A 26,730-nucleotide genomic window follows, 5' to 3' on the forward strand; every position below is an offset into this window, starting at 1 on the left:
GTGTGATGTTCAAGACCCACTCAAGCTCTGGGAGCAGGGCAACCCAAATCCCCAGGTACTTGAAGGACCGCCTGTGCAAGAGGATGGTTGTCTGCCAGTCAAAACAGGCCCGGGACAGAGGGGAACCAGGGTGGACTTCGCAGGGTTGATTCGAAGGCCCAAGACCCGTTCGAAAGAGGAGAGAACCTCCAAACAGCATGGGCCAGAGGTCTCAGGGTCTGCCAGAAAGAGGAGGACGTCATCAGCGTGTAGGGTGACCTTATCAACCCGCAGTAGTTCCCACGTCCAGCCCCAGATGTTGGAATCTTGGCAAATAAGGTAGGCCAGGGGCTCCATCGCCAGCGCAAATAAGAGTGGCGAGAGCGGACAACCCTGGCGAGTGCCCCTTTGGATAGGAAATGCTTCCGACAGTACACCGTTGACCAGGACCCTTGCTTTAGGGCAGGAGTATAGAACGTGAGTGAGGTGCCGGAAAGGCAAACCGAACCCCATCACCTCCAGCACCTCATCTAAATAGTCCCAATCCACTGTGTCAAAGGCTTTCTCAAAATCGATTAAAAGCAGAATCAAATACGGAGGGAGACAGTGGCGATGCACAAATGCGAGGTGGAGGCGGCGAATACAGTGCCGCGTACCCCGGGCAGTCATGAAGCCACATTGATCCAAGTGGACCAAATCACGTAAGAGAGGGCGGAGGCGTTGGGCTAAAACAGTAGCGAAGATTTTCACCACGGTGTTAATGAGGGAAATAGGGCGATAGTCCGCACAATGGAGGGGGGCTGTGTCTTCAGAAGCACCAAATAGTGGCCACGTCCGTTTCAGGGGGAAAGGACCCTTTGTCTACCACGTGGTGAAACAATTCTACCAAGTTCGGGACCAGCAACTCGCGATAAGTCGCATAGAATTCTTGTGGGTAACCGTCCGGTCCCGGTGTCTTACCGGAGTGTAAGTGAGAGATGGCCTCGTGAACATCGTCCGAAGTAATGGGGAGATCCAGAGTCTCCGAGATCGTTTGGGAAAGATGCTGCAGGTGGGTCCCTGTCTCCGCCAACAATGCAGTTAGTGAGACCTCGGGAGGACGGGCCGTATTGAGATTGGCATAGTACCCTGCAAAGGCTTGGGCGATGGCCCGTGAGGTGCAATGGTGGGTGCCGTTCCCGTTGCGGACCTCGGGAATGATGTGACTGGCCTTGGGATAGGAAATGAGGTTATAGAGCAATTTGCCGTTTTTATCTCCCCAGCCATATATCCGAGCCACCGAAAAGCGCCTCAGCATTTTAGCGGCCTCCAGGGAGACTTGGCAGATTTCTTCCCAAAGCAGTGTGAGCTGCCGGGCGGAATCATTACCCCCAACAGACCCCTGAGTCGACTCCAGCTGGGCAGCTTGAGCCTCCAATTCTGCAAGGTGGGCGGCCTGAGCGTGCGCTTTACGTGAACCAAGCCCCTGGCCACCCCCCGTATGGCGGCCTTACCGGCCTCCCACAGAGTACCCGGCGAAGAGACCGACCCTGAGTTGAGCACAAAATAGTTCTTCAGTTTTCGGATAAGTGATTCAACAAAATCCTCATCCTGCAAAAACCAGGCATTCATTCTCCAAGTCGTACAAGCACCAGCGGGGGCGTTCCCAAGCCGGAGGGAGACAGGGGAGTGATCCGAGATGCCCCTAGGCAGAATAGTGGCCCCGGGGCGGATACGAATGAGCAATCAAGGGCAGGCATCAGAAGCAGGTCAATACGAGAGTGAATGTGGTGTGCCGCAGAAGTGTGGGTGTACTGCTGTCGCCGGGGATTCCACACCCTCCACACGTCGCAGAGACCCAGGGTGGAGGACCAATCAGAAAGGCGCTTAGCAGAGGCAAGGTGGGGTGCAGAGGGAACACCTGTCGCATCATGGGAGGGGTGCATAACAGCATGAAAATCTCCTCCGATGACCGTCAGGCCCTGGGGAAGGCTGGAGAGCAGGAGCATGAGTCGCCGGAGCGCATCGGGCATGGCGGCGGGGGGAATGTAGAGAGATACAAGACTAAGAGGGTGCCCCTCGATCTTGCCAACCAGGGCCACATAGCGGCCTTGCGCGTCGTTCTCAACCCGGGACAAACTAAAGGGGAGACCCTTACGGAGCAGTATGGCCACCCCCGGGAGCCCCGAGTAAAGCCTGAGTGCCAGACCCTGTCGAACCCATAGCGTGCAAGAAAAGCGCGCTGGGTGCCTAAGAGGTGCGTTTCCTGTAAAAAGAGGATGTCGGGAGCGTGCCGGTAGGCGCTGCGGAAAACTGCAGTTCGCTTGATACGGTCTAGTAGGTCGTTAACATTCCACGATATAATGTGGAGGGGTCTATGTAGAGTGGACATCATATGGGCGGGTGTTGTGTGTGGAGCGCTACTACAGCTATACCTGGGTCCCAGGGGAGGCCACCCCCAGCCAGAGCATTGGGATACAGTGCGCGTGATATGCGAATCGCCGTGTCGTAAGCTGTGGCACTTGTACAGTGATGGATGCCAATTGAAACAAAAAACAGCGGCCCATAGGCGGACAAAAACAACAAACCATCGGGAGACAATGGTCTGCCCGCCCTCCCTCTCCCCTCAACACCTCTACCCTACACTTCGGAACGTGAAGCATCTGTCGTGCTGAAAGAAACAACAAGAAATCAGCAACGCCGCTGAATCGGGAAGCTAATCTAAAATGGTTCGCAAAACATGGGCCTGGCAGTGATTGACCCCTCCATGTAGATGGATAAAGAATCGTTAACAGCTAGAAAAAGAAAGAACAAGTAAACAAGAAGACCAAGGCCTACAATGAAGTCAGAGTTTTCAGGTAATACGAGTGGTCGAACTTGGTCTGGTGGTGGCGGACCCTACATGTGTATGGACCTGGTAAGGGGAACGCCACCGTAGGGCCTGCCAATAGAGCAGCGTACGAACGTCTTGCAACAGCCACCTGAGGTCAGTTCCCAACATCGTCCCCAGTACCTCGGAGCACAGGACTTCGCGACAAGCCTGAATCAGAAGTGGCCTGGCGCATAGCCTTAGAAGGGTCCGGGGCACTGTCCAGGTCGATCCGGGAGCCAGTGGAGTTGGGAGACCCAGATCTTCTGGGCGATGCATGAGGAGGAGACAGTTAAGGCGCATCCACCGGGGAGTGGGAGGCCGATTCCCGGCGAGCACCCTTCCTGCGGGACCCGTTGCGGCACCCCCGGGACGTAGGTATAGGCAGGTGGGGTTGTGTGGGCACCCTCCGAGTGGTGGAGGAGGCCAAGGCGGTCCAGAGAGGGCGCTCCTCCGTGAGCCAGGTCCAAGCCGCCTGGGGACTGTCAAAGAAAAACGCCTTGTCCTGAAAGATTACTCGAAGTCGGGCCGGAAAGAGGAGGCTGTAGCTAAGGCCCAGACTACGGAGTTTCTACTTAACTTCGTCTTAAGTGCGACGCTGGGTCTGCACCTCCCTGGTGTAGTCTGGGAAGATCATGATCTTGCTGTTCTGGAAGGTCAGAGGGCCCTTCGTCCAGGCCTCCCTAAGGTAACGTCCCTGTCCCGGAAGTTGAGGATCCACAGGATGATGGGCCGGGCGGGAGCTCCTGGTAGAGGCCGGGGAGCCAGGGAGCGTTGGGCATGCTCAATAGCAAACCATGGGGAAAGGGAGTCTTTAGGCATCCATGTGCGCACCAAAGTCTCCACGAACGTGTCCGCGTGGCCTAGCTCCACTCCTTCGGGCAACCCAATAAGGCACAGGTTGTTCCTTCATGCTCTGTTTTTGGCGTCCTCGGCCCGACGATGAAGCTCTGAGGTCTGAGTCTGGAGACGGGTCACATGGGTCTTGAGCTGGCCTATATCATCCTCAGCCGTGGAGAGACGAGACTCCGCCTCCGAGATCCGCACTGTGGCGTTTCGCAGGTCCTGCCGAATAAGGGCCATGTCAACCCGTACCTCCCCAATCTTGTTCTCCACCGATGCCTGCGAAGCACCAATGGCCTGGAGGATATTGGATAGATCCCCCACAGAGGGAGCCGGAGTGGTGGGTCCTCCCCCCCGGGTCCCGGTCGCCCGTGGTGAATTTGTCCATCATCGTTTGGGTGTGGGAGGCAGGGGTCTGTAGGGCGCAGGTCCTGCCCATCACCACCGAAGATGTGGGCCAGCCATCACACGGGCAGGGTGGCAGGCAATCACCCCCGGAAGGAGGCGGGTCCCCGGCACCCAGACCGTCAATACTCAGGCCCGGGCACCTAGGCCAGCCCCCTTAAGGCACCGTCCACCCCCGGGGAGAGCCCGCAGATAGCCAAGATAAGCGCCCCAAGCCGGAGGAGCACCAAGCGGCCAACAACCAAATAGGCCTGGGAGATAAGTCTCCAGGTCGTAGCACGGTGGGTGAGAGGCAGTTCCAGGCAGTCAGTCGGCTCCAGGCAGCGGCGACAGCAAAGAGGGTCCGCTAGGGTGCAGGAGGGCCTAGGCGAGCGACAGAGGCAGCGGGCAGGGGGCCCGACAGCGCTCCCCTATCTCCGATGGCAGCCGGAGAGGAGGCGGGTGTCTCCCTGCCCGCAGGGGCGAATCCAGGGATGAGGGGGGACAACCCCACAATGACCAGCTCTCCCCGGCGACCCCGCCAGGGAGTATGTATAGCCACTGCCCCCACACCGCTACCCGACAATGGTAGCCGAAGTGAGGTAGGGCCAATCAAGTGTCCAAAAGGGGACCGACAACGTCCACGGGGGACTCGGGTGTGTCCACTAAGCAAGGAGGAGGGGGGGGGCACTCAACAGCTATAGGTCCCCCGGCGCCACCCCCACGACCCCAGCCGGTCTGCCGCACCCTCCGCACTCACCAGAGTCCTGTCCTTAGGGGCCGATGGGGGCCACCCATCTCCTCGAGGGCCAGCGTTCCGTGGGGGCACCAGGACCAGGTCAGAGGGCACAGGCCAAGTCAATTCAGGAGGTGCACAGTACCGATCATAGAGTCCCGAATGGACGGTAGCTGCGGAGAGCGCCAGCACCTGAATCCAGGGAGGCCAGCCAAGCCTCCCGCTCCGTCCCACGCCGGAGCCGGGAGTCCAGAGGCCCAGGGAAGGCCCAAACGCACAGGGGGGTAGGGAGGCCCCAACACACCTCACCGCTGCCCGACAGAGACCGCCGACCTCAGGCAAGGCGGGCAGGCAGGGCAGACCAGCAGGAGGTAGGAAAGAACCCTGCCACCGCAGAGAGCTCCCAACGGTGCGGGAGATATAATGGCCCTCAGCAGGCCCAGCACACGGAAGCCCACTGGAGATCAGAGGCACAGGGGGCAGAAAGGCCTCAGCATGCCCCGCCGCTGCCCGTCAAATGCAGCCGACTCCAGGCGAGGCGGCCAAAATGGCGGAGCAGCAAGGCCAGGAGGTGCGCAACCATCTGAAGAGCCCTCAGCAGCTCAGGAGTCACCGCGGCCCCAAATTGGCCCACGAGGGCAGGACACACAAGCCGGAATGCAGGCCTCCGCCGGCTCAAGCAGATCCCCGCCTCCACCGCACCAGGGGTCCAGGATGATCGGAATCGTGGGGGGAGGCCAGGCAGGCCCCAGCGCACCACACAACTCACCGCCGCTGCCCGAGAATGTCAGCCGAGAGACACCACGCAGAGGCAGACAGCGGGCCGGCAGGCAGGCTGGCCGCGACTCCAGTGCGACTGGGGCACCCCGCCCCCACAGCTCACTAGCACTCACCCTCTCGAAGCAGGCAGGCCTCACAGCACGGCCGCGCTCCGCGCTCCGCTCTCCAGGGACCCAGGGCACGACTCGGCCCCCAGCAGCACCGGAGGACAGTTAGGTCCAGTTCCCCTTGAAATGGCAAGCAGGAGACCCAGGGGATGGTTTACCAAGTCCCAGGGTGCAGAATCAGGAGTAGGCCGCCGCGGGGGCCGCCATGTTGTAGAGCGCGGCCCCTGGAAGGAAGTCGGCACAATCAGGGCATCCAAGCGTATATCTGCTCAGGAGCAGAAGGCAGCCACAGGAACAGGGGAGCCTCCGCTACCACTGTGAGGGGCCGATTGCTGCTATCAACGGGCAGATGGAAGGCAGATGACGGAGGGGGTCCGGAGCACTCTCAAAGTGCGAACACCATCTTGACGCCTCACATATTTCAAGATCCTCCTTTTTAATATATATGTTGCTCCTCTGGCAGTTTTGATTGCCTCTCTTGGCTTTCAATCTTATGGCTATGTGGATGATGCTCAATTAATTCTCACCATGGAGGGCAAAATTTCACAACTCCAGGAGAAGTTCAAAGGCTATTTGATCAAGGTAGCTAGCTTGATGAATGCCTTGTCTCTCCAGCTAAATTCAGATAAAACTGAGGTTTTGATATCTGGTAATTCTTGATCTGGTCCTTTAAATGGTGGACTCAATTATTAGGAGATTGTCCTGAATCAGCATCCACTGCCCATAATCTGGGTGTGCTATTTGATAGAAAAATCTCATTTGCGTATCAGAATAATAAATTAATGTCTACATGCTTCCTGCTAATGAATCAACTAATGAAGATCCTCCCATTTATTCCTCAACTTTCTTGACAGTTGTTGGTTCAAGCCCTGAATTTAAGCAGACTGGACTATTAGAATGCTCTCTTTGTTGGACTTCCAAATTACCTTATAAAGAGGTTACAACTTCTACAGAATTCAGCAGCAGGATGATTTTACATTATCTCGTCTTTACTTGGCCAGTTACACTGGCTCCCTGTTGACATGAGATGCCACTTCAAGGCCCTTTGTATTATTTATAAGACTATTTACCCAGTAGTACGGTCTTATTATATATCTGATATGTTTAAAAAATACATTCGTCCCAGACAGCTTTGCTTGACCTACGCCTGTCTAATCGTGGTACCGAAATACCAGAGAGCAAGATTGGGAGGACTGGCTTTTTCTGTGGTTACAGCTAAGGTATGGAACAGACTGCCATCAGAGTTATACCTAGATCCTAATATGTTAAAATGTTGCAAGGCTGTAAAAATGCATTTGTTTACATAGGCTTTACCTGGAGCCATTAAGTATGCAAGTTGCTGTACAGAGTGTATTAGATTTCTAGTGACAGGACAACCTCGGATAATTGCTGGCCCTTTATTTAAATATGGCACATCTTTTAGTAGCTTTTAAAGATAAAAACACATCAGTGTACAATTTACCTCTCTGTTCATGTGATTAGTTATTGGAGCAAAGTACTCCCAACTTGGTATTTTTGTGTGAGTTTTATAAGTTTCCAAGAAACCAATTTATTTTTCCCCTGTTGAAGCATTTAAATGAAAGGCAATGCAAACCAGCTTTTAGGTACTTTCAGCAATTATCCTCTCTTTATTTGTTTTTCTATGGCAATTTTTTAAGACAGGCAAGGAAGATGAGAAAAAGTCTCTTTACGACAGTTACTCTTTTATGACGGACAGTCTCAATTTTTAATGATTGTTTTATCATATTTCAGCGCATCAGCCTAAAGTTTTAAGAGTGTGCTGCCTATCATGGGAGGAGGTTTAGACAGTGGATGCTATGAAATGAAAGTTGATTTTATTTTTATATAAGTACTCTTTTTATATGTGTTGGTGTATTTTATGGAGCGAAAAGTACCAAACAAAGTTTTCTCACTGAGTTAGACTAACGAATCCGACCATGCAGTGTATGCACTTTCTCAATATTAATTTGATTGGAGTTAGAATAGTACATATGACACCCTCCCATTAAAATAATGCCCTTCCCAAAATGCTTGTTACACTGGAGGTAGAACTGTTAATCTGACCCTACAAACCACCGCAATTTAAACAATTTCCCAAATGTTTATTAGATTGTTGTTAAAAAAGTAAATCTGCCCATTCCCCCAATATATACACTTTCCCCAGTGTTCGTTACTCTGGAGGTAAATGAATACTACCAACCCCTCGCCCCCCCATCCCTCCAGACCCTCAAATATCCAAATGTATGCAGTTTCCCAATGTTTGTGTGATTGGATTTAGAATAGTAAATATGAGGTTTAGTAAATATGATGTATAATGGTAATATGTTTAACATTGGTAATATATAGTAAATATGACCCTTTTTGACTCACAGTATATTCATTATTTCCCAAATATCTATAGGATTGCAGTTAAAATAGTCTATTTGATTTTTTTATTATTAGTTTTGTATGTTTTTGATTGAGGTTAAGTTACTACATGTTACTGTTTTTAAGATATTCAGACCATATTTAATTTAAAGGTATGTATTTTTTATTTATTTGTTTCTGCTTTCATATTTTAAAAGCATAAAATGTTGCTAGAACTGCTCAAATATTTACATATAATCATTTTATAAATGTAATAATTAAATACTAATATTTTTTTTATATATATACTTTTTTACATTGTGTTTTATCATTGAATAAATATAAATATTACTAGGTTTGTAAATTAAATTAAAATTCATTATTTGTATATGTATACTACTTTTTTGTAATGTATAATTTAATACTTCATATTGTGAAAGTTATTTGTAGATTATAACAATGCTTATTTTATGGTTACTAAATTATTGTTGATATGTATTTTTTTTAACGTTTTTTTTAAATATACCACTTTTTTGAGAAAACATAACTTATTTTAAATTATAACAATGTGAAGAAGAATTAAATACATTTTTACTAATCAGAAAATGTCGATATTCTAGACCAGAATATTTTGAAATATATATACTTACTAGAAAATGGTGATATTTTGGACCACAATTTGGCAGTTGACATTATTGTACACTACATTATATCTATGCAAAAGTTGATGTTTTGGTTTTGATATTTGGAGGAGATTTGTTTGTACCACAAGATTTTGTGCTCCATATTCTATCATAGAACCTTGACTCTGTGATCCCACTAGTATAAAAACCCCATATGGTCTGGCTGTGTAGGTGGAAATTAATTCCTGCAGGGTTATATGTCCTCCAAAAAATCTCATTTTAAAACCTCGTCCTAGCCCAGATACTAAGAAGTGACCCTGCAGGGAAATTTCCCAAAAAAGTTTGCAACCCTTGCCGTGACCCAGGAGCTAAGGATGAATGTGTACTGGATTGTAGCCTGCTGCCTTCCTGTGTCCTCCAACCTTGCTTAGGTGTAGAAAATAATATGTATGTGCCTGCCCTACTTTCACCTCAAACTCTTGTCCCAAACTGAAACTGCAATATTTCACTGCATCATGGGACAGTGCATGGTTGATCATTGGCACAGCCACTTATCAAGCATTGACTCTCATGACATTCATTACAAGGGAGACTCCCAGTGACAGTGGGAGACTGAAGGCTAGGATGACACAATTGGGATAACAAGGGGGCAAGATTTACTAAGGGCTTTCTTTGTCCTTGCATCACACAAGGTAACGCATGGCAACACAAGTCCTTAATTGAGATTTACTAAACCACGCAAAGCCACCTTGTGTGGCTCGGCATGGCTCAGTAAATCCAAGGTTACTCAAGGCGGAGCTCTTTGCTGCCTTGAGTTACATTGCGGCAGGGAGGTGTTCCATGGGTGGAGTGTGAGCGTTCCCAGTCATCCATCCATAGATTTTCGCACATTCATATATTTATATAGAGTTGTAAACCTGGGCATGCATTAAAATAGTTCGCCTCCTAGAACCAGACGTAACAAGGAAAAATATCTTCATTTCTCCTCAATACGTCCTTCTTCTATATGTGAAGCATTTCGCATTACAAATAGAAAAGGGAAATTGCCCTTAAGGATTGTTTTGTGCAGGAATTTGTCCCTTCCTGCACAAACCAATCCTGCTCATTAAGCAGACTGCCTTGCACCATGGTGCAAGTGTGCCTGTATTGGTGCTAGGCAGCACACAGTGCACCAGCACAAAGAGTTAGCAAAAATGCTCCACATCTTCCTAAATAGGGTGCATTTCTGATGTCTCCCTTTCATGCAACACAGTGCACCAAGTTGCCTTGCTGCACTGGATTGCATGAAATGTTAGTAAATCTGTCCCTCGGTGTCTTCACAGGAGCCTCCCCATGATATCAGAAAACTGAACGGCTGTAATGATACCATTCTGTTCTCCTTCACTCACAATTCCATGGTGGAGAACAGAGTGAGTATCTGAAATTTGTCTTTTTTTTCTCTTGTGGCAGGAGCAGACATGAGTGCTTGTGGCTGCACCACCTACACAAGAGACGTGGGGCAATTTTTTAATTACTTCAGCTTGAGGGCATTGATGCTTTTACTGAGTGGTGACTTTGATTTTTAATATCGCAAAGAGGTCGTTGATGTCCAATACTGACAGAGTAATCAGTATTCATTACTTCCTGTCTCTGCTAATGTTCAATACTTCTATGGGCCATGGATTTTCATACACTGAGAAATAATTGAGGTGCGATACTGTGGCTTCGATCATTATTAGTGTAAGTGTGTTGAACTTTGGGGTACCTCTCCACAGTGGAAGTTATAGGACCCCAGAGAGGAGGACAGGGTGTGGGAGAGCCCAATCCCATCTCCTGGTCGCCTCAGACCATGGGCTGGTGTACCAGTCTCAGGATACCAACCCTGAACTGGTAAGAGGGAGACTTGACCAATTGTGCCAGGCACCTGGGACTACCGCCCCCAACTCAGAGAAACCACAGAGGTTGGAGAGCCCTGAAAGGCCTGGGGCCTGGCTCTCATCACTGACAGCTGTCAGTGGGCACTGCGGGTTGCTGTCTGTGGGGACAGAGTTGCCCTTCAGTTGGAGACAGGTGTCACACCCCGAGGGTAGAATGGGCCACACCACTGTGTTGGCCATGATGGTACTGTCTGTCTACTAGGAGACATCTATGAGCAAAGTAAGGTCAGGTGCAGCACAGATCGGACCCCAAGGTGAGGAGAAGGGTTCCCCATGGGTTAGCTTAGTGGAACCCAAGAGTATGGACTGAAGAATCCAAGTGGGTTCAGAGAGGCTTAGAACTAGAAGTGCCCCTGCTGTTGCAGGCCAGGGTCCATGTTCTTTCGCCCCAACCAGGGAAGTCCATCAAGGTATTGATTCATCTACCATGGCTTTAGGTTGAAAGGGGGTTGTGTTGGACCTGGCCCTTTCTGCAGGGTTATCCCCAAGCATTTCCCCTTCTTCTTCCTATTTTCTGTCCTGTTTTGGTGGCTTTAGGACTCTGGGCAGTTCACAATTGCTGAACAGCGCTAAAGTGCACATGCTCTATGTCTAAATTGTGATTATGATTAGTTAGCCATGATTGGCATACTTGGTTTACTGGTAAGTCCCTAGTAAAGTGCACTGTGTGTGCCCAGGGCCTATTAATCAAATGCTACTAGTGAGCCTGCAGCACTGGTTGTGCCATTCACATAAGTAGCTCGGTAAACATGTCTCTGTCCTGCCAATGCAGTGTCTGCAAGTGCAGTTTTAAACTGCCATATCAACCTGACAAGTGCACCCACATTCCCAGCCCTAACCTTCCTTTTTGCTACATGTAAGGCTCCCCTAAGGTGGGCCCTAGGTAGCCCCATGGGCAGGGTGCAGTGTGTGTGAAAGGGAGGACATGCACTGGTGTGTTTTACATGTCCTGATTAGGGGTGGGCGGAATTTGCGTTGTCCCGCTATGCAAAGCTCTGTGAAACTGTAAAAAATCTCCGCGAGCACACAGAATTCCGTGAACGCGCGGAATTGCTTGTTCCGCCCGTTCACGATGCTTTTTTCCTGTCTGCGAACGCTGTTTGCGTGTTCAGGGGAAATATCTCGCGAACACGAATTTTGAAAGAGCGAACAAGCAAAAAATTCCACAGAGATGCGGATCGCGGAATTTTTGGCAATTACGCGTTCTCCGCGGAACGCGAAATTACCCAAGTTCCGCGAGCGGAATGGAATTTACTGCCCAGTGAAATACTGCCAATTTTGTGTTTCATTATTGCAAGGACTAGCTCTCCAATATGTTATCATTGGAGATGCCTTGTAACATCTTACAAGTGTAAGTGTAGTGAAGGTGGGTTTTAAATTGTGTGTTTGAAAATGACACTTTTAGAAAATGGGCATTTTCTTGCTTTGCCATCCTGTGCCTCTGCCTACCTCTGTAATCAATGTCTGGTTTAGACTAACAGCTGGGTTGTTTGTGCATTCACCCTAGAAAGTCACACCAAGGGAGCTGAGGTGTGCCCTGCATATCCTCATTGCCCATTGCCAGGCCGATGGGCCTTCCTGAGCTGGAGTGGTGAAAGGAGTTGTCACTGGCACTAGAATAGGGCTGTGCCTCGCCTCTCACAATGCTGTCTCCACCCCCCTGTAGTGTGTCTGTATCCAGTACAAGGCAAGGTAGGATCTGTGCACTACAAAGACCATGCTTTGAAGTATGGCTACTTCAAAGGGCAAAAGGGGTATAAGTATTGGACCTGTAATCCTAGACTTTTGGAACACTTCTGTATCAAGATGAGACTGCGCCAAGAGGAAGAGCTGGAGAGCTATCAGTGGGAGTACTGCCCCTAAGCTGTGTTGCTGTGCTGGATTGGCCAGCAGTAGCTACTTCTGTCTTGGAGTGAACAAGGACTAGACTTTGCTTTTTGTATCCTGCTTGAGGAGATTCTCCAAGGGCTTGTGTATGCTTCCCTCCTGTTTGAAGACTTTAGAACATCAAAGACTTCACCTGCAGCCCCTGAACTCCTCTGCTGGAAATTCCGACCTGCCAAGTGGTGCCACTTCTAGTTCTGTGCCTTTTGAGGTGGCTTTGCTGCAGATGGAAGAGGAAAATCCATGATGCGACCTTCTGCGCCTGTTTTCCCCACCGGAGGCTTGCGTCTGAGACACCGGCTCTGATTCCGATGCAGGCCCGGCTGTGCGGCCGAAGAACCATCGCATTGCTGCTCTGTGGCTGAAGGATCAACGCAGTGCCTGTTTACGACTGGGAGAATCGAGGGACAGCATGTTTCGTCGCTGCCAGCGAGTCTGGATTTTCCACACATCGCACCAGTGCGCCAAGTCTACATTGATGTTGGGCTTCAGTGAGGAACCGAGGTTGCCTGTTCGGAGAAATTACTAATCACGTCCCCGTGCAATAAGAAACCGATGCACCACCTCCCCACACAGTGAGAAACTAATTTATCACCTCCCCTGCATGGCACTAAGCAACCAATACATAACCTTCCCTGGGATCAAGGAACTGATGCATCACCTTCCCTGCATGTAAGGAACCGACGTGATGGAGCAAGGATTCGTAGAAAAGAGACTTTCTCGGAAGCAATCCTCTCATTTAACTTCTAACCTTGTATTAACTATGTATTGTGTAAATTAATACACACCACATTTGACATAAAAGAAAGAGAAGCTTGCCTACGTGTCTTACTAATAAGTAACTCGAGCGAAATTCTAAAATAGCCGCTAACGGGAGATCTTTATTGCGCATGCGTCAACTGCATCTATGCAGTATGACGAGCTGTCGCTTGGAGGGAATTTCTTGTGCCTGCGCAGACACTAATAAAATGGCTGCTAGAAAACTCACATGCTTGGCATCTGCTCTGCTGAAACTAAACCATGCTGTTTTACTAATGCTAATGCGGGGAAAGCATTTATAAGCAAAAAGGATTAGGGTAGAGATAGGTGGTATACAGTGAAACCATTTTATTTTTAAATTAATATTTGTCTTTTTGACTTTCTTATTAGTATGTATTTGGGCCTCTCGTATGAATCCGGAATCTGTAACCCACCTGATCTCTGCACATGCGTGGTGTGAGTGATCCGGAAGAAGTGATGTGACTCTTGAACGCAGTCCAAGGACGCAAAAGATGCATACCCTTGGAACCAGCCCGAAGTCTTCTGAAATGAATGGGAACACATGAAAATTATACTTTTGTGTCTAATAAGATGTGAATACGGGTGGGAATAAAGATTTATGAATAAAAATTAAGGGGTGGGATCTTTGAACAATGGACTGAAAGACTAAATTGAAAAATAAGCATGGTGTGATGATCATCCCCCCTTGCCTGTTCAATCAGAGTTAGTAATTTTGCGATAATGAAACATTAATGGGTGGTACCTGAATACCAAAGAGTATAATTGAGGTAGCTTTTAGTCAGTTAGTTTGCTGGAGATGGGGATGGAGACGGAGATTTGCTGAATGCTGCAGAGCTCGGGATGCTGTCTGAGTGATGAAGAATCGAATGCAAAACCATCTATCCTATAATTAATTTATAAGAAGATCGTGGACGAATCTCGAGGAGGAAGAAAGTGTCAGAGAGGGGTGCTTCGCAAGCGTTGGTGTTAGAGAGGTCATCTATCCTGTCCTGATTCCTGTCCTAAAGCCTTTGTCGCCTGATCTTTTCCGGGGAACCCTTCCCAGCTCCTTGGCCAGGGGGTTGGTTTTCACACCATCCTAGGTAAATATATTTTCATGAATGTGCAGATGTACTTTTTCTCTCTATCCTCTCTTTTCTGAGCAACGTCATTGCAAAGTATGATAATATTTGTTTGATTGATTAATAATTGAATCCTCCTTCATGTGAGTGACGGAGACTGTACCGTACTCTGAAAATGGTTCACATGAAATTAATTTAGATAAAGCCTTTAAAATGTTCCCGAGTCTGTGGTCATTTCATTGCAAAGAGAATGAATTAATGTCATTTCACCATCATCTAGTTCAACTAATGGTCCATTGACCAGATGAAAGAACTTTTTGATCAGTGAAAGATTAGTTAGGGATGATAAGTAACTAATCTTGAAGCAACAAACAACACAACTTTGACTCTAGCAGTTTTACTGGCCTGTGCGTGTGTCTGTGGGCCCAGGTGAGTATATGGTATTGGTGTTCTGTTGCTGGTTCACCACTGGATCAGACGCATCACTTTGCTTTCTGGCACCTCACCTCCCCAGTGCCTCTTTTCATCTTTAATTTTGATGTATCCCAGGTACTTTGTTCTAAAAGTGACTCATCCATAGTTTTATATGGACTGAACTGTTTTAAACCTTTTAAACATCATATCTTGAGTTGTGTGTGTTGTATTTTTATCATTTTGGTCTTGTTTGGTTTAGATAAAGATTGGTTATTTTCTATACTGGTGTGGTGTCCATTTGTAGTGTTTTCACTATATTACTGTGTGTTTATGTACAAATTCTTTACACATTGCCTCTGAGATAATCCTGACTGCTCGTACCAAGCTACCAAGGGAGTGAGCAGCGGTTATCTTAGCTGTGTAATCCCCTTACCCTGACTAGAAGGAAGGGCCGCTACTTGGAGAGTGTGCATGCCACTGCCAACTAGAGACACCCATTTCTAACAAAGTGGCTATAAACAGTCATTGCAGTTTAAGACCCCTGATTTTCAATATAGCCTGAAACCAATGATGTTCATCACTGTGTGGAGCAAGTTTTTTTTTTATATTGCTAAGGACCAGTGCTCTTCATTACTGCTTGAGCAATGTATGTTCTATACTGCCATGAGCCATTGCTTTTCATTACTTCATGGCCCATTGATCTGATCACTGCCTGGAGCCAATTGAGTTCCAATGGTCAATGTTGTCTATTAGTGTTGTGGCAAATGATGTTCTATACTTCCAGGGGCCATTGATATTCAACATTGGTGTAGTGGACTGAATGAAGGGCACTAAGACCCTGCACTGGACAAGAGGGGTAAAGAGGCAACTGGACACCACTTCCGGTCAGGGAGTGGAAGGGCAGTCCAGCAGAGCAAGGCACGAGAACGGACGTGCCTGTGGGCCGAGCAGAATACCAATAAAGAAGTACCAAACAAGCGTACCTGGTCTCCTGCGTGCTTTCATTGAAAGAAACAACACGACAATTGGGTCCAATGATGCTCATTATTGCTTGGATTGATTGATTCTCTTTACTGTGTCTGGATTAATATGCTTATTCCTACCCAGTGCCATTGGTGTTTCTTAATGTCTGGGGACATTTAAGTTCAATATTGTATATGGCTATTGATGCTACTTACTGCTTACTTCATTGTTGTAGAATTTGCCTTCGACCACTGATGTTTGTGAGTGTATGGGGCTAAAACGAAAACAGTACTCTCGAGCCTCTGCCTCTATACAGGGCCCAACAAACAAAAATAAGAGGATCAATAGAGTAGGCAGGTGGATGAAAAGGGCTGTGGGATCTGCGCTTCTGGCACAGAAATATAATAGTCAAAATTGAGTACAATTGCAAATTACTAGTTTTATTTTTGGCCAGGTACTATGCCGAGTCTGCTGTATGAGGACATAAAAAATGTTCAGTTGGCTTGGTGGGTACAGAAACTTGATGCAGGGCATGGTCAAAATCATTTGTGCATGTGAGGTCCATACATTTTCCAAATAATGTTTTTAAATATGAAGGACTCTATGACCAAAGTGGCATTCAATTCTGAAAGACTGGTTGCAGTCAGTGGATGAAGCCATTCCCTACATCAAGGTTCTGCTATGCCTAGTCGGAGGCCTGCATTAGTGTTTTCTGGTGGCCTGCGGCGATGGGTACTAGGCATTTCTAGAAATCCTATGCTAGCATACAATGCCCTAAGTGCACTGCAAAGGGCCATGTGAAATGAGTACTGGGAGCACTGTTGATAGGCGAACATGTGGACAAGCTGTATAGAGAAGATTCTGGAGGAACATTGGTGGGTGCATGTTGTGGTTTCAGACCACACTCTTTACCTAAAATCCACTGCACAAAACCCAAAGCGTTCCTTAGTCATTTCTTGATTCAGGCAGGGGGCAAATGACATATTTATAGAGCGAGAAATTGCTTAAAATTTATAATAGAGGAAATGTATTTTTCTTTAGTCATATAACCACTTGAATGTGTCAGTTATTGTAAATAATACAATGGTAGACCACCAACATCCTGCTTGTTACCTCACCATGATGCTTTCAAAAATGGCATCATTCATATGATCACTGAAGTTGCTGTGGCCGCTAAAACGCTTGATTCACCATAAAAAGCAAAGGGCTGCATCTAGAAAGAGCTGTGTAGTGAGCTGGGAGCAGGTCTGTTAAGTATTGGACTTGAGCGCATTGTCTGTATTGAGACCTCACTGGGCAAGGGAATAGGCTTTGCAGATATTGGTGGTGGGTTCTTGAATGAAGGGTCTGGTACCCACAGATCCACGGCTGGAGGCCCTGTACAGTGGGAGATGCAAGTAGAATTCAGAGTAACGATGTTGTAGTCCAGGACATGGCATCAGAGCACTCTGGGTATAGCCAATAGCTATACCCCTCCATCTATAGGGGTACAGATGTAGGGTGTGGAGCACAAGGTCTGGTCAGCAGCCACGCCCTGATTCCCAAGCTCGCTGAAAATAGGCAAAGTGGACTATTTGTGTGATAACCGTTCACGATCACTAAAGGCTGCGCAAAGCCAGTACTTTTTGCGAAAGCCTGCTGAGCATGGCCAAAGATCGAAGGCCCAGCACTGCAGAAACAATATATGGGCGCAGAAATGGGGTCTGCAGGTGCATTAAGCACCTTCAGTGATATCATTTCAACATAAGGAAATGTAGGGAAGCAATAATTTCGTGTTGAACAGACTACAACCCTCAATTAATGGGTCAATATTTAAATGTATGGACAACGCTTCTAAGCTGATACTGTCCCATGACGCAGGCACGCGTAATTGAGTTTGAAGTTAGTATTTTCCCCTGTGTTTGTTTGCATCATTTCATGGGGTTTGATGTATTTGTCATAACTTTCATTTTGCAATAAATAGTTGTGAGTCTAAGACCTTCGGTGATGATATTGATTATGCCAGTCTTGATACACGGGATGTCACTTGTCATCAATGATGTCATCAGTGACATCATATCCGTGGTCATGTGCAGTCTTTAGCCGGGATTAGGATTAGCACGTTTATTTGAGCTGACATATTGCAGTATTTTTTTGTTTCAATCATAACCATAATATATTCCTTCAACTGGAGTTTTTAGGTCAATCGCTTTGGCATTTTATAGCAAACTCTATTTTCTTTTCCGAATAAAGAAACCGTAGCATTATTACAGTGCATACATACATACATTATAGACCCCACTCCCCTCCCCCATCCCCCCACCCCCACCTCATCTAAATCCATCCATTTTTCCTTATTATTTTATCTATCTTTCTGGCCCGATGACCAACTGGGATGCGACTCGGCCTGATCTCGTCTATGCAATGCTATTTGTAATGAAACATCTAAACAGGGAATGGCAGTGAAGCGTGGCCGGAATGCGTTTCCATTGCCTAAATCTGTGTTGAGAAAAAGTGTAAGCAAAGACATGTCCAGAAGGCTCGTTCAGCTGGCCGGGACGGAAGACTAATGTTATTGTACGTTGGCTGTCACCCTGCCAGCCCTCCCTCCCTCGCAGATTTCTTTTCTTTTACACGCTCTCTCTTCTCTCTGCTCCTCTGCTGTCTGTTTGCTCAGGTGGACAGTGACACCGTTTGGAACGAGCTGCACTCGTCCGGAGCGGCACGCATGGCCGTTGGCTGCGTCATCGAGCTGGCGTCCAAAGTGGCCTCGGGAGAGCTGAAGGTGAGGTCGGGGCTGCCTGCTTGGTGTGTGGGAAATGTGTGGGGAAAGGAAAACAATGTTTTGGTTTTTTTTTTATTCTGAAGCTCGTTCAAAGCAGTAGAAATCTAAGCAGTGAGATGTCGAATCTGTAGATTGGGTACATACCAAATGTAATAATTGCTAGAACTCACTTCACAATTATAAATCAACCGTTGACAACCGCTCGTTTAAAAGCATGAGGAATATTACCACATAAAGTCTACTTTTTAAGGTAGTCGTCGTGTAGCATCGCGAATCCCGTGCCTGGCAAGTGCACCTGGAATTCCCTTCAGAAGGAGAAATTTTATTACTGACATTAAACAGCATACATAATCTCGGAATACCACCCAACGAGAGGAAAGGTAAATAGTCGGTTTGTCGGTTGTGAAGGAAAGGCGGGTGGGTCTGTTGATTGGAAGGGTAATGGCCCGGAAAGTGATTTTTCATGAATAAACTTTGAGATGACTGCACTTCATTGTTCTCCTTCCCCTACTGTTTTTGTCTGTTTTCACCAGTGTGTTTTGTGAGGCTTGGTGTTCACAACCACAGTGCTTCCAGTCTAAACAATTTATAGAACCTGTACATCTGACAGGATATTTTGTTTGGTGTTTTAACGACACCATTTAGATGTGGGTTTGCAAAGACTCATTCCTGGTTTGCAACGTTCTTGGCTGGAAGAGCCGGGCGCACGGTGTATGTCTTTCAGTTTAGTTTTCACCGGTAATCCCTGGAGGTTTCCCAATAGACAAGATTGGAAATGATACAAACATGCTGTAGACGTCCTCGTTTCCTATTAGCAGACACATTTGTTACAAGGTGAACCAATTGTTTGCATTGTTTTTTTCTTCTCACTTTTCTGATGCATCATAGTAGCTGAAATCACCACTCAGAAGTCTCAAGCAAAGGCAAGGTCCCTATTTGACGAAAAAAACATATTTTACCAAGATGGCGTTTCTTCTTCATGAGTTAAGATGCGGATGACTAAATTAATGTGCAAATTGCCGTTTTTTACTTTTCAAATCTGTTTGTTAATGTCGTTGCTCTGTATAGTATTATTGTGTGAATCACACCATGCAACTGTTGGCTGTATTTTACTCTCTACTGAGTTGCACTTGAATACATGTATAAAATAGTTGTGTTCTACTCTGTTGCATTTTTTTTATTCTGCTTTAGCCTTTACAGGTTTCAAAACATTTGCAAAACAGGTCTAAAAGTCGTGAATAAAATGTATGTTAGTGAATGTATGTTAGTGAATGTATGCTTACGCTCAGTTCATTCACATGGCAATGGTCTCCATTATGTGTTCCTGTTGTACAGACAGGTGAAGCGGTATAATTTCCTAAGCGTTCCGCACATGTCACGCTATTACAGTGCTACACTTTTTCTTCAGCATCTTTGTGGGTTGGTTGTGGAGTGTTTTAGCTAATCCAAAAGGCTAACAATTGTCAGGCAGTGAGGTTAATATCAGCATAGATTGCTTTGCAATAGGCCTAATTGTTTTTATTCTACAAAGTGACAGACGTTTTTTTACACTGATCATGGTTTGCCCATGTGTTCCACCTTCCTTCTTGATAGTATGTAGCAAGGAGTTTTAGCTTAGATCTTTTTAGAGCAAAAAGGTTTGCATTCCAATTTTGAAAAATGGAGGATGAGGCTTGTTCATTGTGCAATGATCAAAGCTGCAAGGCCACCCAGCCTCGCATAAATTTGGCTTGTAAAGAAATAAAACAGTACCATTGGATGCCTTCCATCAGCTTCTGTAAGAGAAGAACTACTTGTGTACTGGAAAGAGGATTTGTAAATGTAAATGTATGTGTTTTTGTAAAGCGCACTGCTGCCGAGGCGTCGTGGCGCTGTAGACCGCTGGGGAACCCGTCCTGGCTATCCCTGTGAGATGGTCCCTCCTGGGTATCTCCAAGGTGAAACCAGGCATCCCCGGCAAATGTGGGGGGCCGTTGTGGAGATGAGGCAAGCTAATGCCCAGAGTTGCCGAGTGTGATCCCTGGTTAGAGTGGGCACCGAGGCAAGAATTATCGAGTCCGCTGACCCTGGTCCACGACCCTGCCGCGTCGGGAATTGAACCCTGGTCCCGGGCCGTCCTCTGCTTCCGGGTCTGCCGCCTCTAACCAGTGAGCCACACAACTCCAGCTGCACAGAAGTTCCCCCTCATCTATTTAGAATCTTTGGGGGAGAAGGTGTAAATGTAATGTATATTTGGTTTGGGAAGACATGAGAACTGATTGTCAGAGGAAAGTGCTGAATGACCCCTATCAGACTGCAGACATGATAGCTTGGCATTCAGCCAATTCAATAACCATAAGTCTGATAACATACATGTAGATATTAGGTAGGGACTAGACTAATCTAAGGGAAGGAGTAGGAATTTGTGATGTTAAAGGCTTGAGGTACTTCTGATATTCACCTTGTTTTATATTATGACTGTTGAGTTTGCCATGATTATTTCCATAATTTTGATACATAAGATTGCGCAATGAACAATTTTTTATTGTAAAATACCAACAACTGTGTGCATCTACTGTCTATATGGACCAAGATGGGGGGGGGGTCTCTATCCATATACAATACCACGCCTAGCCATAAAGGATATGCTACCTGTTATTCATTTTGGGGTTTTGGAGTTAACCAGGTCTGCTCTCCTCCTGAGAAATTTGGTTCACACCACACCTTATTTATATATCCCTGCCTGCATGGCAGCAATTCCAGGGGCATATTCTCAAGGAATTATCACTGAGTTATCGGCACTTTAGCACAGCAAAAGTGGCAAAAGAATTATCGCTCCATTCTGAAGCTGGTGCAAACTGCCGATATCGCCAGTTTTCCAGCGAGAGCTTCCGCAAAAACCATCGCCACGGATGAGAGCGACAACTAATGCTAATGATATGCAGAGTAGGCCTTCCCGTTCAAAAACACTCGAAAACACCACTTTGCGTTATTCTCAATGACCAGCCAGATCTGCGATCCAAAAACAGGCGATAAGGCGCGTTAGCAGAATAGATTTAACACCTGCCTTTTACTGGTGTAAAGCAGGACGACTACCTGCAGTATGAAAGGGAGCCCAGCCCAGAGCCACATCTGAAGACCAACACAGTTCATGGAGTCACTGATCATACAGCACGGAGACCCAAGAGGTCCACAACACCCACTGCCACCCCACTGCATGCCCCACCAGACCACACTCTCCCCAGACTACCACCGAGGCAGTGCAGAACAGGATAGCAGACATTCCTAACACTCACCAGCCTCAGAGACTCAACGCCAGAGGAAGTCATTGCCCATTACAGGCACAAAAGGACAACCATCCTCCGCAACCCGACCCACATTGCCCACAAGCTGACGGTACCATCACAGCGGACAACCAACATCCCTCCGCATACAAAGCTGCTGGCTGTGCTGCACCCGTTGGCCCCTGGTACCTCCCAACCAACAACTGCCAGAGTCGGAGGAGTCTCATGGCCAGACCTGTCAAACTAACTCACACATTTCTTGGATGCCTGTCCACAATAGGAACGGCGGGCCCCTGTATCTGCCCCACACGACAGTTCCAATTTGTAGTGTTCCTGCGCAACCAACCCCAACACCAGCCATTGCCAGACGCCTCTGTGCCCCAGATCCAAGATTGTAGTAACTGAACTGGGGGTGCGCACGATCATGAAGTCCAGTAGTCAACAGTAGTGCAAAAACAGTTCTTTGTTACAAATACACAAATAAACAATACGAAAAGCACAGCCAATGCCCAATGGGGAACTTCATCAGGGCAACATGGGGATTCAAGTAACTGCATATGCTGCGGTAACTCCCCAATACAATTCCATACTCCGGGATTCAGTATTCAGAAACCTGTTGGACAAATGGTGACAATGGTCAAGCATCCGTATAGTCACAAACCTAACCTGGTACAGTGTATAGCACATGGACAAACCGGAATGCTTAAAGGAAGGACAAATCCTGCTAAAAAAGACCGTAACAGAAGTGCGTGTGGTCATAACCTTCTTAGGAAAGAAAAGGAAGGTTACGGTCACATGAACTTCTGTTACGGTCTCATGATGCAGGATTTCTCATACGTGTAAGCATCACGTTTTGTATCAGCTTGATACCCATGCACCTTCACTCCCCCCACCGAGCCACGAGGCGCCGCTGTGACCGGTGGTGCCTACGCGATCCTGTGCGCCTGCTGCACCCCAGCCCTGGTCCCCAGACCGGTCTGCCACCCAGCGATGACTCGATTGACTCGATGACCCCTGTGCACCCAGGCCTCAATGCTCACCTTCCACCACCAGTGTGTCTCCAAGAAGGACCACTACGTGCCGGTGCAACCTCCTCAGTCGATCACTGGATTCCGCGCCACAGGCCCCCAGCGCACCCTGCAGCACCGCGCCACGGAGTCATGTCTGTGCAGCCTGCTGCCTTTGGAGTACACTGCAGTCCAGCTGGGCTCACAATTCAAATTGAATCTTGATTGGCAGGATGGCGTATCGAGGCCTACGCATCACAGCAGGGTGCACACCCGCTCAGCTCTGGTGCCACTAACTCAGTGCACCGCAAGTCATCGCCACGTGGCAGTAGGCCCATGCCAGCCAAAGTGCCTCGGCTGCCACCAACTCTGTGCACTGCAAGTCACCGTCTAGTGTCGGTAGGCCTGTGCCGACCAAAGTGCCTTGGCTGCCACCAACTCTGTGCGCAGCATGTCACCATCTCGTGGCAGTAGGCCCGTGCCGGCCAAAGTGCCTCGGCTGCCATCAACTCTGTGCATCGAAAGTCATGGGCCCTTTATGATTGAGTCTTATGGTGCGGACGTCATCATGTCACCTCCGGCAGTGGGGAATGTGATGTGGTAGGGCCCTAGGCTCTCATGCATAAATAATAACCACACGGACACATTCAGATAGATAGTGGAAATGGCTACAATGCACGTGCGCTTGGCCCGTTTAATTGGCAGGGTCACATGTCCTGTGACGCCTGTGCTGGTTGGGTGTGGTGTGGGTGTAAACCAGCCCTCAGGGAGTGGCTGTGGCATGCTGACAACTATACCTGTGATCAGCAGATCACTACAGGGAAGACCTGGGACATGTAGCGTTGTTGTCGCCCCCTGTAAGCGTAAGCGGAGTGGGCTGGCCTGGCGTATGCCAGTCCAGCGTAGGGGTGTGAACAATGACCCCAGGGTTCTGGGCGTGGTTCTGTTATGGGCTGGACAAGGAAGTAACTAATGCGTGTGTCTCTGTTGTAGTGTCGGGACCACCCGGACCGCAATCGGTAATGTTGCACCCTGGGACTCAAGTCCCACAACATGAGCAACATGGACGTAAGGGGGAATCACTGACCTGACATTCATCCATACTTTCACACTTGAATGATCATAGACATGACACATCTGTGTGAATTTGAATGTCTAATGCACATTCAGTGGAGTGTTGTAGCTGGAGCAGTACAGGGCCATGCAAACCCCACTTTACATTGTTGGCCCGTGGAGGGCCAGCCAGAGTCCTTCAGGGAAGGACAAGTACATCGGAAGAGGAAGAGTTCAGTCCGCAGTACGATAGCTGTGTTATTGGTGACCAAACAGAATATGGCAGTCCATGTCGAGGTCCAAGGTGAGTGTTGCAGAGTGCATCGGGGGACAGTGGAAGGTGATGATGCAGAGGGCAGAACCAAGCAGAAACAGGCCATATGGCGGAGATGAATGCTACTACTTCCTTCTTACCAGTAAGGCAGAATTATCCGCATCTTCATCCTCTGATGTTTCATGTGCCTCACATGTGGGTGTTGGTGTTCTGTCTCCAGCACTGTGTGGCACTGACTGATCAGGGGGCGGCAATGTGGATGTCGAAGCAGCAGCAGCATTCATCTGTGCCAGGCCATGTGTGCCATGCCGAGGATCTGCAGGGCATGGTAGATCCCAGCTACATCACGCTGGTGTGCAGCCGTTCCAGCCATTCTTTCCACCTGCACCCACTCCATGTTCTCCATGGTCCTCCGGATGTGTCCCAACTCCCAGATGACATCGCTGGAGCCACTCTGACTAGACAGTTGTCCTTGTCTCAGAGTCAGGACTCCATCAATGTCATCCATGGATCGTTGGAGAGCATGGAGCGGACTGTTGGTGTCCTTTAGGGACTGTAAGTGGTCCCTGATGGGACTTAGACACCCACGTATGGCATCTAGTTTGGCTGCCATGAGGTCGAACCCCACCCGCACCTGATCAGCCATCTTCTCCTGGCACCCTAACACACACGTTGTTGGAAGACCATCTGTTGTTTGTGTGGGTCCTGGGAGACAGCGTGGTGGTTGGTGCTTCCGGCTGTGTGGTCTGTGCAGGGGGTGAGGTCTCCTAGATGCAGCTGGGATGCCCTGCTCCTGGGGGTGGGGTGCTGAGGGTGTCCATGAGCTGTTGGAGGGCGTCGGTGTCGAAGGTGGGGAGGTCGTCTTTGTCATCAGTGAAGAGTTGTTGGGTCTGCTCTGCAGGAGGTGTTGATTGTCCCTCTGCAATGTGAAGGGGAGATGCAGTTTAACATTGTGTTCACATGTATGTTGACGCATTGTACAAGTTTACATACAGACTGCATGATAATGTACATTGTGACTGTTTGGGATTAGCTGCCTCTTGCAGTTTGTAGGAGTGCTGCAGTGTGCCAAGGGGATCAGGGACATGCTCAAGAATCATTTTGGGTGTGCACTGTTGTTATACCTGGTACCATTGGCCTGAGTCTCCCTTCCATTTGTCACTGTTGTCTCCTCTTTTTTTATATATTTTGCTGGTTTTAGATGCTTTGGGCACTGTGCCACTGCTATCCTGTGCCACAGTGCAAGTGCTCCCTATGATAAATTGATGTAATGGATTAGTGACTCCATGATTGGCTTATTTAATTTACTTGTCAGACCCTAGTACAGTGCACCATGTGTGCCCAGGGCATGTAAATCAAATGCTGCTGGTGGGCTTGCAGCACTGGTTGTGCCACCCCCAGAAGCAGATTGTAAAGTGTGTCTCAGGCCTCCCATTGCAGAGTCTGTTTGCAGTCCAGCACTGCCATAATAACCTGGTAAGTGCACCCACTTACCAGTCCCTAAACCTTCCCCTTTCTTCATATCAGATACCCCAAAGGTAGGCCCAAGGACAGGGTGCATTGTAAGTAAAAGTTAGGACATGCCCTGATGTGTGTGGCATGTCCTGATAGTGAATTACAGCCAATTTCGTTTTTCACTGATGCAAGGCTCCTTGCTCCCATAGGCCAGAATGGGCAGTTTGATTATAACATCTAATAATTCTGACAATCCCAAGGAGCATGGTGAAAAACGAATTTAGTATGCCTGAACTCAGAATGATAAAATACATCATTTAGTAAAGTTGGTTTAAACATTCTGTGTTTGAAAATACCACTTTTAGAAAGTAGGTATTTATTTACCTAACCATCCAGCCTGCCTCTGCTAGGTTGTGTATTGCATGTCTGGTTTGTGAGTGACAGGGGCTGGGGTGGCTCCAGGAGACAGGGTGAGTCAGCACTAGGCTGAATAGAGCTATCTGCATTGGGAGTGGTGGGAGGAGTAGCACCTGGGCCTGAATAGGGCGGTGCCTGCCTTCCACAATGCTGGCTCCACCTCCTTTGGTGCGTCTGATGACCCTGGCTCACACTGACAAAGGAAGAAGTTGTGCACTGGCAGAATGCACCCAGAACTGGTTTGGAGTAGGGACAGACACTCTCTGCCTTCAGAGACAAAGGATTTACTGGTATAAATAGTGGGGCCCAGACCCCAGAGCTTTAGATCACTTCTGGGAATCAAGACAGACCTTTTGCCAAGGAGAAAAACCAGAGAATCAGTAGGAGTTTTTGACTGCCCCTGTGCCAGTGTGTAATTGCTGGGGCTGGCCTGCAGTGGTTTCTTTATTGCCAAGGAAAGGAGAAAGACTTTTATTTGCAACTTTCATCATCTTGAAGAAGAATCTCCAAGGGCTTGAACTGTGCTTGCCTCCTGCTGAAGTCTCACGAATACAAGAATTCACCACCAGCTCCCACCTGAATTTCCTTGCTGGAAATTCTGTCTGCAGAAGCCTGCGTGTTGCTGGGAGCTAGAAGCGCGACTCAACGAGAAGAAGCGTGTCGCATCCGCAGCTGTTGCTGTCGCATCATTGGAGAAGCGTGTCACCACCGCGAGGGTCGCCGTCGCATAACCGGAGAAGCGTGTCTCCGTTGCAGCTGTGTGTCATCGCATCACCAGAGAAGTGTGTCGCCACCGTAAGGGTCGTCGTCCCATCACTGGAGAAGCGTGTTGC

General features: G+C 48.1%; 1 protein-coding gene across 1 annotated transcript in view; it reads left to right on the forward strand.

Annotated features, from left to right (window-relative positions):
• LOC146789275 (histone deacetylase 9-like) overlaps window positions 1-26,730 on the forward strand; it is a 1,526,442-nt gene that overhangs the window by 416,024 nt on the left and 1,083,688 nt on the right. The window contains exon 5 of the mRNA XM_085630931.1: window positions 18,321-18,428. Within this exon, the coding sequence (XP_085487057.1) occupies window positions 18,321-18,428 (108 nt within the window). The remainder of the gene's footprint in view (window positions 1-18,320; window positions 18,429-26,730) is intronic.

This window comes from Triturus cristatus, chromosome 10, assembly GCF_964204655.1.
Source record: "Triturus cristatus chromosome 10, aTriCri1.1, whole genome shotgun sequence".
NCBI lineage: Eukaryota > Metazoa > Chordata > Amphibia > Caudata > Salamandridae > Triturus > Triturus cristatus.